Source organism: Dipodomys merriami, unplaced genomic scaffold (assembly GCF_024711535.1).
Source record: "Dipodomys merriami isolate MVZ:Mamm:240054 unplaced genomic scaffold, mDipMer1.0.p SCAF_2, whole genome shotgun sequence".
Classification (NCBI taxonomy): domain Eukaryota; kingdom Metazoa; phylum Chordata; class Mammalia; order Rodentia; family Heteromyidae; genus Dipodomys; species Dipodomys merriami.
In genome coordinates, this window is record NW_027203381.1 from 69,714,615 (window position 1) to 69,727,489 (window position 12,875).

A 12,875-nucleotide genomic window follows, 5' to 3' on the forward strand; every position below is an offset into this window, starting at 1 on the left:
TTCCCAGCACCACAAAAAGGATGAAGACATATACTGAGATGTTTGTTTAAAACAACATGGAAGCATTCAGCAGCAGCTTCTTTATTTCTTAGATACAGTATTACTGATGAGTACAACTTATGTAAACTTTTTAAAGTATCATTTCTCTATATTTACAGAACAAAATTGTAAAACTTATCCGTTAGATAAAAATCATACTATGTCAATCAGAATTGAGAATTCTGAAAACTAAATTGATTATTCAATCTCAGTATTTCTTACTGTTTCTACAAATAGCAATGTAGGTTATTTGTGGAAAAGCAAAACCAGAAAGAAAGATTCTGCATAAGTGTTTATCAGGTTCAAATTATTTTTATACTAAATTGAAAAGCATAACATAAACCAAGAAATGATAGTGTGTTGTTATAATTTTGGTATTCTGTCCTTCATAAGGATAAAGTAGTCAGAAAGGAAGTTGACAAGCTGTGGAATTACTATTTTTTTTTTTGGTGGGTCATGGGGCTTGAACTCTGGGTCTGAGTGCTGTCCCTCAGCTCTTCAGCTCCAGGCTAGTGCTCTGCCACTTGAGTTACAGTGCCACTTTTGGTTTTCTGGTGGTTTATTGGAGATAAGAGTTTCCTGGCCTCTCCTGCCCAGGCTGGCTTTGAACCGTGATCCACAGATCTCAGCCTCCTAAGTAGCTAGGACTACAGGTGTGAACCACCAGTGCCCAGCTTGTTATTTCAATTTTAAGTATCATTTTTTTTTTGCTGACTCTGGGGCTTGACCTCCGGGCCTGGGTTCTGCCCTTGAGCTTCTCTGTGCTCAAGGCTAGAGCTCTACCACTTGAGCAACAGTACCACTTCTGACCTTTTCTGTTTATGTGGTACTAGAATTGAACACAGGGCTTCATTCATGCTAGAAAAGCACTCTACCACTAAGCCCCATTCCCAGCACATGGAATTAATCTTTAAGAAATGAATAGGGATGGAATGTGGCTTAGTGGTAGAGTGGTAGCCTAGTATGCATGAAGCCCTGAGTTCAGTTCCTCAGTACCACATAAGCAGAAAAGTTCTGTGGCTCAAGTGATAGTGTGCTAGCCTTTAGCAAAAGAAGCTCAGGGACAGTGCCCAGGCCCTGACTTGCCCCCCCAAAAAAAGAAAGAAAATAATACCTTTTTTTGTTTGCTGGGCTTGAACTCAGGGCTGGGTGCTGTCCTTTAAGCTATTTTGTTCAAGGTTGGCATTCTGCCACTTGAACTACAACTCTACATCTTAGAAGATAATTCATAAAACCATGAACTTTAGTCTTTTTATGAACAAAATTTCACTTAACCATCATCTTTGGAAATCATTTGGTATAGTATCTTCTGTGAAACAGGTCTACCCTAAATAAAAATCTTCTATTTATGAAACATATTTTTGGTTTTGTTTTGTTTTTACCAATAATTGGCCTTGAACTCAGTGCCTTTTGCTTAGCCTTGTCCATGGCTGGCACTCTACTACTTGAGCCACTTAAGTCTGGCTTTTTGCTAATTAATTGGAGATGGAATTTCATGGGCTTTCCATCTGGGCCGTCTTTGAACTTCAGTCCTCCAGATTTTAGCCACCTGAGAGCTAGGATATAAGCCACTGGTGCCCAGTGAGAGTTACAAGTTATTTGAGCTATTTGAGGAAATTTTGCATTTGAACCTCTATAAGGTTGGTGGTAAGATAGGTAACCTTTTATGCATTTATTCGTTGAATAGATGAAAGTGATTTATTTTTACTTTTGGTGCTGGTCCTGGGCCTTGAACTCAAGGCCTTGGCACTATCCTTGAGCTTTTTTGCTCAAGGTAGTGTTGTACTGCTTGAGCCACAGCTCCATAGCTCTTTGCTGATTAATTAGAGATAAGAGTCTCATGGACTTTGCTGGTCCAGCTGGCTTTGAACTTTGATCCTCAGATCTCATGCTCCTTAGTAGGTAAGATATGGGCTCAAGCCACTGGCACCATGCAGAAAATTTGTTTTTTTCATACTCTATCAACTTCCTGTAAAGAATAGAAAGTGGTGAAGGTCAAGTATAATTTATTGAGTATGCATTATTCTGTGTATGAAATACTAAAGTGAAAGAGTATAAGTTCTCTGTTAAACATGTGTGTGTTTTGGTGCATTATGTATGTGTGTGTATACACATATACATATTTGTATGGCATATATATATTCCGTGTATACTAAAGTGAAAGAGTATAAGTTCTCTGTTAAACATGTGTGTGTTTTGGTGCATTATGTATGTGTGTGTATACACATATACATATTTGTATGGCATATATATATTCCGTGTGTGTGTGACACAGATGCATATGTGTGTGAATATATATAAATGTGTGTGTGTGTGTGTATATATATATATATATACACACACACACACACACACAAACACACACACAGAGCACGAGTGCAAGAGAGACAGACAGACAGATGCCAGTGCAGAATTTTCTTTTCCTTGTGGTACTGGGGATCAAATAAATCCAAGGCCCTTGTGGCTTGCTAGCCAAGTGCTCAACCACTGAGCTAAATCCCCAGTCCTGTGGCTTATGTTAATATATAAAGGTTTGTGAGTGTGGAAAAGAGAAGAAAGCTGAAAGAGTAGAGGTTGTTTTTCAAGTTTTTTTTTGTTAGTGTTTTTACTTTGACTATGAATGATCCTAGGTGTGATGTTTTTCTCTATACTAATCCTATAAATCTGTAAATTCATGTTTTCACCTAATTTGGGAATAGGAAATAGCATTTTAAATATGATTTTGTAAATGTCTTCTGAAGATACCATATGTAGGAAGAAAGGCCTTATTAGAGGCCTTATTATTATTTAAGCAATAAATCAGTTAAACGTTAACCAGGTGTTTATGTGACGTATTACAGAGGGAGATGTTGGAAATCAAATTCAGTAGCTTCATATAAATAAGGAAACAATGTGGAGTTCATACTTTCTAGTGTATGCTCATCAAGTTTTCATTGCATGAATTGAAATACTTTTGTCTTTTTTCAAAATGTTTAAAAACAAAGAAATTGAGATTACTCATGACATATGTTTCTGTTGCAGAACTAACCTTCCAGCTAATTTTTCCAGAAGTGGAAATAAATTAAGCCATCAGAAAGATACTCGCCAGGCAACTTTTCTTTTCCGAAGAGGCCTGAAGGTATTCAAAAGCCTTGGTGGGATTTTCTTTTTACTTGAAGTTGATCCTGAGACAGACATCTTTAGTGATACTCAGTTATAGGTATAGCCCATGGTTGACATTAGGTTGGGGATATAGAAAACATGATATTAGTTCTTCCTGTATATTTTTCCCCCTATTTCTCTTGTCCTCAATAGCAACTTATAAGAACTTAACAACTTATGTTTACCATTTGTTTTTATAAAGGAAGTTAAACAGTGGTGTTACCATAGCAGCACAGAGCCTCTCTTGCATGCATCCACTTACCACAGTTGGGTTTTAGTTATAGCATGATGGTTGTTTGGATTCAAATCCTCTGCTTTCTATAGGATCTACTGCTTTTTCCCTCCTTTAGGTTCAGGCCCAGGTGAACACAGAACAGCTACTAGAAGATGTAGTAGCAAAGAGAACGCGTCAGTAAGTTTCAATTTGTTTTTCAAGATGTCATTTCAAAACTCAGACTATAGCTACCCCCAAATTACCATGTGCCTTAGCATGAGTGAAATTGATGATGCCCCAAATGGTATTAAGCCTGAAATCTAATTTTGTTCCTTTTTTCTCCAAATACTTTTTTTTTTTAAGGGCTAGGAACTAAACCCAGGATATTATACATGCTAGGCAAGCACTCTACCATTGAGCTTAATCCCCAGTGTCACAAAAACCTTTTGAGTTTTCTTATGTAAGCATTGTAACTGTTTTAGCACAAAGTAAGTTACTATATTCTTGATAACCTATTTCTTTCATCTTAATGAATTTTTTCTGTTTTTGCATAAACCTATTTGGAATGAATAGAAGAAAATTTAGTAAAGCTTTTAGAAGGCTTGTAAAATTTTAAACAATAGAATATTTTCACTTATGACAGTGTAAAACCTTCTCAAACATGTTTTTGTCTGTTATAATTATATTTTCTGAAGGTGAGATGTGTAACATTTCCATCAATGTGATCAGGCTTTGAGATGAAACTATTAAAAATTACCACTACTTTTGCAAAGTAAAACATTGTCATGGTTTTAGATGTGATGCTGAGTATATTAAGTATGATTTTACCTAGTCAATGTAGGAAAATAAACTATGTGAACTTCATATTGGCACCATTCTTTAGCATAGGAGCCATGACATGAGAAACCATAAGGAAGATAATAAGTAATGGGACTGAGAGTGGTGGAGTATGCCTGTAAGCCCACCCTCTTAGAGGCAGAAATTGCAGTTTGAGGTCAGACTGGGCAAAAACAGACCTACCTCAGTCAACAGCTGGCCACCACATTGTAGCACGTACTGTGATTGCAGCTACATAGAAAGCCATTGATAGGAGAGTCATGGTCCAAAGCTATTCTCAAGTAAAAAAAACCCCAGGACTATATATGAAAAATAACTGGACAATAATAATGAGAGCCTCTTTGCTTCTGCAATGAATAGTATTTACATAATAGTGATATTATATGCTATTTATTTGTTTTGGACTCTTGAGACTCAACCTGTGGACAAAGTGAAAAATAGTCATTTTAAGACTAGAATATAATATAAATGTCAAATTTTGGCTAATAAAGCAATTGGCAGGTAGTAGTCAGGTGTAATTGAAAGCCAGAACAGGAGAATTACAAGTTCAGTTGAGGCCCAGGCTACATAGCAAGATTGTCTCAAAATAATAATAACTACATAATAATTAATCATCTAAAAGGGAGGGCTCATGAATAGTGGAAGATACAAAGTGGGAGAAAGGGTGGAAAGAAAGAGTGAAGAGTAGTTCAAGAGATACTGCTAGAAGAAATATGAGATTTAAATAACAGTACAGAGGAACTAAAATAATGACAGGCATCACAATATTTTTCGGGACATACAGAAACTAGAGAATAATGTGATAAATTTATTCATTATAGCAATATAGTAAATGTTTGCACAGATGGACACTGCATTTTGAACTCAGAGCCTAAAATCTTGCTTAGCTTTTTCTGTCAAGGCTGGTACTCTACCACTGGAGCCATACTTCTTCTGGCATTTTGCTCATTAATCTATTCTGAGATCTCAAGCCTCCTAAATAGCTAGGATTATAGGTGTAAACCAATGGTGCCCAGCTTATAAAACATCATATTTACTGAACTAGAAAAATAGGAAAAGGCCAGGTGCTGGTGGCTCACACCTGTAATCCTAGCTACTCACAAGGCTGAGATCTGAGGATTGTGGTTCAAAGCCAGGTTCAAAGCCAGCCCAGGCAGGAAAGTCTGTGAGACTCTTATCTCCAATAAACCACTCAGAAAACTGGAAGTGGCACTATGGCTCAAGTGGTAGAGCTCTAACCTTGAGCTGAAGAACTGAGGGACAGGGCCCAGGCCCAGAATTCAAGCCCCACCACTGACAAAAACAAAAAAACAACCTAGCTGGTTGCAGTGGCTCATGCTTGTAATCCTAGCTACTCAGGAGGCTGAGATCTGAGGATCAGGTTCAAAGCCAGCCTGGGCAGGAAAGTCTGTGAGACTCTTATCTCCAATAAACCACTAGAAAACTGCTTGTGGCTCAAGTGGTAGAGCACACTCGCCTTGAGCTGAAGAGCTGAGGGACAGCGCCCAGGCCCAGAGTTGAAGCCCCACCACTGACCAAAAAACAAACAAAAACAAAAAACAGGAAAAGTTAGAAGAGCCACTCTGGAAAACAAAAATGGGAAGAAAGAGACTATGAGGTGCAAGATTGTTAGGTTTTATTAGAAGCTGCTTCTGTATTTGATTTTTAAAAAAAGAAGTATACAGTTTTGTTTTGTTTTTGTTTTTCATTTCATGATTCTGGTAGTGGGCTTGACCTCAGGTCCTTGTGTTCTTGCTTAGCTTTTTCACTCACAGCTGTTGCTCTATCACTTGAGCTGTTTCCCCCAGTACTGGCTTTTTGCTGAAATCTGGCAGATTTGTCTGCCTAGGCTAGCTCTGAACTGCAATTCTCAAATCTCAGCCTACATAATAGTTATTATTATATGTGTGAGCCACCAGCACCCAACTGAAGTTTGTATATTTATTTATTGTGTTAAAAAATTTAATAATTTAAGATGCCAATTAAGATATCATGTTGGGGTCCTCAGTGTTGTGTGTTTCTTAAAACCTCAAAAATAATGACTGTTTCTAAAATACCTATTTTCACTGTGTATGGTGTGTGTGTGTGTGTGTGTGTGTGTGTGTGTGTGTGTGTGTGTGTGTGTGTGTGTGTGTCTGTGTGTGTGTGTGTGTGTGTGTGTGTGTGTGTGTGTCTGTGTGTCTGTGTGTCTGTGTGTCTGTGTCTGTCTGTCTGTTCTGGGGCTTGACCTATAGCTCTACTTCCAGCTTTTTTTTTTGGTAGGTAATTGGAGATAAGAATCACATGGTCTTTGAACTGACTGTGAACTGCAATGCTTATATCTAGCCTTCTGAGTAGCTAGGATTATGGGCATGAGCCATTGGCACCTGGCTACATATTTTGAAACTGGGATTGTAGCTCAGTAGTAGAACACCTTCTTAACACATAGGTCATAGGTTCCTTAACCCCAAAATAGATGAGTAGTTAGGTAAGTAAGTGAGTAGGTAGATGAGTGGTAGGTAGATGGGTAGCGAATGGATGGATGGATGGAATATCTTTATATGAGATAGAGGATTTATGAACATCACTTTAGTGAAACTTGTCTTCTTTTGAAACTAGATGGCGTACTTCCACTACAAATGGAGGAATTCTTACAGTATCCATTGACAATCCTGGAGCAGTTCAGAACCCAGTGTAAGTCTTTTCTTTCTTTTTGCACAACGGTACTGGACCTGTGTTCACAGTATGATGTTCAAGTTAGGAGGGAGTTAGATTCAAAAGTATTACTTATTACTTGTGCTACAAATTGGAAGTAGTATAAGTAAAGGTAAAAGTGAAAACTACCATGGATCGCTGGTTCGATACACCCATAACCCTTTTTAATGACTTTTTTTACTGATGGATAGATGGATCAAAATAGATAGATGGATTTTGCTTTTTTTTTGGTCAGTTGTGGGGCCTGAACTCTGGGCCTGGGTGCTGTCCCTTAGCTCTTCAACTCAAGGCTAGCGCTCTACCACTTGAGCCACACCACCACTACCAGCTTTTTTGCTTATGTGGTGCTGAGGAATTGAACCCAGGGCAAGCACTCTACCACTAAGCCACCTTCCAAGCCCCGGGTTTTGCTTTTTTGAAACAGAGTCTTACTATATAGCCCAATCTAGCTTTGAACTTGATCCTCCTGCCTGCTTCCTGAATGCTAGAAATATAAGCAAGTGTCAGCCACCATGCCAGTTACTTCTATTTTTATTTTTTAAATTTTAATCAAGTATAACAATTATACATTTAAAATTAATCATACATTTTAAAATGTACATATGGAGCTTGGGAGTAGTAGCTAATACATCTGTAATCCTAGCTACTGAGGTAGCTAATATCTAAAGATTGCAATTTGAAGCTAGCTAGGATAGGAAGTCTGTTGACACTCTTTTCTCCAATGAACTTCCAAAAAAAAAAAAAAGTGGGAAATGTAGGTATGGCTCAAATGGTAGAGCACTAGCCTTGAACAAAAAAATGCTAAGGAACAGTGCCCAGGCCCTGGAGTTCAAGCCCCGGGACTAGCACAATAAACAAATAAATAAATGTATATATGGATGTAAAAGGGATGATACTGCACATACTTGTTTTTTCTTTTCTTCCCCTCTTCCTAGTAAGATTAACCTTTTAAAAGACCTTACAGTATATTCTTTTATCTAGATGATGTTAATTTACATAAACATTTTGTTATATTTATTGTACTATAATAAACTTTCTAGGTTTACAGAATTTCTGATCTATTTAGCCATCTTTATCACTGAACTGAAAAGAATGTAGATTGGATCTTTTAAGACTACAGCTTACTTGATTTGAAGGACCTTAGTCTTAGAAATCAACAATTGTGCTAGCTGCCAGTGGCTTACACCTGTAATCCTAGCTACTCAGGCTGAGATCTGAGGATTTCAGTTCAAAGCCAGCCCAGGCAGGAAAGTCCGTGAAACTCTTACCTTGAATAAACCACTAGAAAACCAGAAGTGGTGCTGTGGCTCAAGTGGTAGAGCACTTGCGCTAAGGAACAGGGCTCAGGCCCAGAGTTCAAGCCCCATTGACCAACCAAAAAAGAAGAAAAAGAAAAGAAATCAACAGTTATTTAAAATTGCTCAAAGTGTGTGTGTGTGTGTGTGTGTGTGTGTGTGCGTGTGCGCGCGCGCGCGCTCAGGCCCAGAGTTCAAGCCCCATTGACCAACCAAAAAAGAAGAAAAAGAAAAGAAATCAACAGTTATTTAAAATTGCTCAAAGTGTGTGTGTGTGTGTGTGTGTGTGTGTGTGTGTGTGTGTGTGTGTGTGTGTGTGTGTGTGTGTGTGTGTGTGTGTGTGTGTGTGTGTGTGTGTGTGTGTGTGTGTGTGTGTGTGCGTGCGTGTGTGTGTGTGTGTGTGTGTGTTCGTTCTGGGGCCTGAACTTGAGGCCTGGGAGCTATACCTGAGCTTTTTTTCTTTCTTTTTCTTTTTTTTTTTTTGCTGGTCATGGGGTCTGAACCCTGGGCCTGGGCACTGTCCCTCAGCTCTTCAGCTCAAGGCGAGCGCTCTACTACTGGAACCACAGCATCACTTCCAGCTTCTGCTTATGTGGTGCCGAGGAATTGAACCCAAGGCCTCATGCATGCCAGGCACCACTGAGCCACCTTCCCAGCCCAATGAAATGATGTTTTTATTCTCTCGATATCTTACAACAGATTTTTTTTGTTTGTCAGTCATGGGGCCTGAACTCTGGGCCTGGGTGCTGTCCCTCAGCTCTTCTACTTGAGCCACAGCACCACTTCCAGCCTTTTCTATTTATGTGGTGCTGAGGAATCGAACCCAGGGCCTCATGCATGCAAGGCAAGCATCTCTACCACTGAGCCACCTTCCCAGCTCCCCTGAGCTTTTTTTCTAAAGACTAGTGCTATTCTGAGCCACAGATCCATTTCTGGATTTTTGGTGATTAATTGCAGATGAGTCTCATGGACTTTTCTTCTAGGGCTAACTTTGAACCATGATCTTCAGATCTCATCTTATTGAGTAACTAGGATTACAGATATGAGCCACTGGTGCTTGGCTGAAAGTTTTGTAGTTACAGTTGAGATATTCTATGAACAATTATAATTTTTAGTCAAGAGCCAACTGTCTTTTTAAAGCTTACATTCTATAGAAGAACATTTCATTGCAGGTGCAGCTACCTAAAAAAAATAGACCTAAGGCATTTGAATATGAGTTCAAACCATTAATCTTTTTCTTTTAATTGTCAAGCTAACAGTAGCTTTTTCTTTCTGATAGAGCTCAGAAACCAAGATTAACTCGTACTCCTGTACCCTCCTTTATGACAAAACGAGAGCAATCTGATGTAAAGAAAGTTCCTAAAGGCGTTCCCCTACAATTTGACATAAATAGTGTTGGAAAACAGGTAAAAAAAAAAAAAGTTTTCTGTATTTATGACATTTCATTGACAGTATTTGTACAGTAAATAAAACACTTTAATCTTCCCAACAAACTTTGGCAACCACTAACCTGATTTCTGTCTCTTGTAGTTCCCCTGTTTTGATGTTTTGTTTTGTTTTGTTTGGGTCCGGTCGTGGGGCCTGAACTCTGGGCCTGGGTGCTGTCCCTCGGCTCTTCAGCTCAAGGCTAGCACTCTACCACTTGAGCCACAGTGCCACTTCCGGCTTTTTTCTTTTTGCTTATGTGGTGCTGAGGAATCGAACCCAGGGCCTCAGGCATGCAAGGCAAGCGCTCTACCACTGAGCCACCTTCCCAACCCTGTTTTGATGTTTTGTATAAGTTGGGTTATAAGATATTTGATCTTTGTCCCTGACTTCTTTTACTTACCATAAAGTTTTCAAGATTCATTTATGTTTTAGTATTTCATTCTTTTTATGGTATAATTCCATAATATGTACTATATCTTATTTAATGTTGGTTCTACTCTTTTGGCTATTATGAATAATACTTCTTTGACCAACAGTGTATACAAGTTTTTGTGTGGACCTATGTTTTCATTTCTCCTTGTTAAATACCTAGGTGGTAGATTATATGGTAACTCCATACCCTTTGGTGGTATTGAAGTTTGAACTTAGGGCCTTGTATTTGCTAGGCAAGTGCTCTACCACCCATGTCACACTTTCACCACCTAACTAGGCAAACATATCTTAACTTCATCTATTTCATGTAGTCGTTGTAAGGGTCACATGAGCTCACACACATACATATTTGCAGATCATATTGTTTTAATGCAAGTAAGGTTTTGAGTCAAGTTCTTTTTTTTCCCTTTCTGTAGACAGGGATGACTTTGAATGAAAGATTTGGGATACTGAAGGAGCAAAGAGCCACTCTCACATTCAACAAAGGAGGAAGTCGCTTTGTAACTGTGGGATAAGCTCCCTTGTCAAAGGAACTTTTCAGTGATGACTGTTTGAGAAGTTGAATTGCTTGAAGAATTCGTCACAGAAATTCAAGAAACTTTACTTCAAAATATTTAGAAGGCTAAATAACTTTTATTTTTGAAGGTTTTTTTTTTAATGTATAAAATAATCCCCTGAAAGAGTAACAGGGAATATACATATATGTTCTTAAAGATTTCTTGGTTGGCCCAGACAGAACAATTCTCTCTTGGCTTCTTTGGTGCCTCAAGCAGCAGAAGGAAGACAGAAAGATAGAAATTGCTTATTTTTATGAGAGTGGCATTTAGGATCTCATCACCTTTGCCCATCTTTTGGCTCTTGGCCATGGTAAATCTTAGTTTTGGATATATATGTAGCCCCCTTTGTTGCTGTCATTTACCTTTGAATAGTGTTGATATAAGTGCTGTTGCCTTTCTTCATTAGTTATTTTTTTTTTTTTTAAAAAAAAGCTTTTTGAGAATTTCAGTTTTGGCTTTCAGGATTTATGGAAATATCTGGAACTTAGTTCATTTTTCAGATAGAATTAAGTTAAACTCCCAAGTTGTAATTTTTTAATGTTGAACTTTTAACAGGAATGTGGTTCTCTTATATTAATATGTCTCAGCTTAAAATGTTGATGTTTCTTTACTATAAATGGATATTTACAAAGTTACCCAATACTTTAGAGGATAAGGTTGATTGTAAAACGCTAAAAAAGTTGTTGTTTGATAAATGAAGAAAGCATTAAAGGAAATAGCAATTTGAAAGACCAGAAACTTAGATGAAATACTTCAAAACACCAGTTATAGGCATATTCTTTGGGTTTAGTGTCCACAAATTATTCTTCAAATGATATTTATAAGAAAAAATTTTAAGATGGACTGAGTCACTTAGATATTTTGATAGTAAACTTAATAGTCATAAGTCCTAAACTGTTCTTACTCAAAGTTAAAATTTGTAATCTATTAAGCTTGCTAAATTAACAATTTCTAGCTCCAAAAAATATACTTGTTTCAAAGAAAAATTGCCAAATTGGAATTACATTGTACCATTGTTGTATACCTTGTATTTTTTTTTTTTTTTGTATGATACAAAGTTCAGACATTTATAGGGAGAAAGTTTTTTTCTGACTCTGGATTGGTAAGCAGAGTTGGTCTGATGTGCCAAGATAATGCTAAGACTCCTCAGACCATTGTACATAGATTATAGTAAAATGCCAAAATGCAGCAAAATATTCCTGGTTCAGATGAACAAGTTTGGTCATTTTGAAGTTTGACCTTTAGTTTGCTATAATTTGTATAAGCCTCTAGGTGTTAGGTTTCTGGTGTTTAAATGTTGACTTTTTCTATAAAGCAAAATTTACCACTCCTGCTTTCCTTGTATATTAGATTTCATTGCCTCTCATGCTCCTTGGTTTACTCGGTTCATTCTAACCATAGAATGTGATCAGCAACAGATTCATGCTTATACCAAAGAATTAAATCTGATCCTTAATGCCAGTACTTCTGTTTAATAAGGAATTATTGGGAGCCAGTCACAGAATTTGAAAATAAACTCTAGTCTCTCCTTCACTATATATGAGGCTTTTCATAGAAGCCAAGAACTCATTGTAAACTATTTTTGAAAGTCTGAATTCTTCTATTAGATCTATAATTCTTCTATTTGATCTATTATAGACTGGTTTAGAATTGCTGGTAGCTTGTTTTAAAGAAAAAACAATTGAGCGTGAGTTTACTGTCTTTTAAACTGTTTGTGAAAATATGGTATAAAGGTATTCTCATTTTCCTGTTATTTAAAATATGATACAAATTATTCATGCCATTTTTTGGTAAACTTTAAAAATTGCCCCATATATTAACATTAAGTACATCAAATAACAGTGTTTTTGGTATATTAGATGTCTGCTTTTCACCCATTTGTAATTATTTACATTTAAATAATTTTTGCCTTTGGTACAACTAAATTAAAACCTTTGTGTATTAGCATTGTATATAAACAAAACAATATGCTTTGCTAGAGGAATTTTTCCTTTCTTTGAAATGTGTAGTCATTTTTGTTCAGTTCCTAGGTTTTTTAAAAAACAAGATGCTACTTGAAATTTCTTTTGCATCAAGATGTATGCAAAACATTGATGCAATGCATCACAAAACGAAAGTTTGTATTTAATGAGGAGGTGCTTTACACTGTACTTTTTGGTGTTTTTTGGAAAAGTTCCATTTAGATCTATTATGAAGCTGTTCATTTTTAACAAATAAAATGTAACAGGTTTCACATGA

At 37.1% G+C, this 12,875-nt stretch overlaps 1 protein-coding gene across 2 annotated transcripts in view; it reads left to right on the forward strand.

Moving 5' to 3' along the window:
* Fyttd1 (forty-two-three domain containing 1) overlaps positions 1-12,875 on the forward strand; it is a 34,483-nt gene extending 21,608 nt beyond the window's left edge. For both annotated transcript variants that reach the window (XM_070029986.1, XM_070029987.1), the window contains exons 5-9: positions 3,061-3,157; positions 3,531-3,592; positions 6,830-6,904; positions 9,500-9,626; positions 10,497-12,875. In XM_070029986.1, the coding sequence (XP_069886087.1) occupies positions 3,061-3,157; positions 3,531-3,592; positions 6,830-6,904; positions 9,500-9,626; positions 10,497-10,595 (460 nt within the window). In that variant the 3' untranslated portion in view covers positions 10,596-12,875. The remainder of the gene's footprint in view (positions 1-3,060; positions 3,158-3,530; positions 3,593-6,829; positions 6,905-9,499; positions 9,627-10,496) is intronic.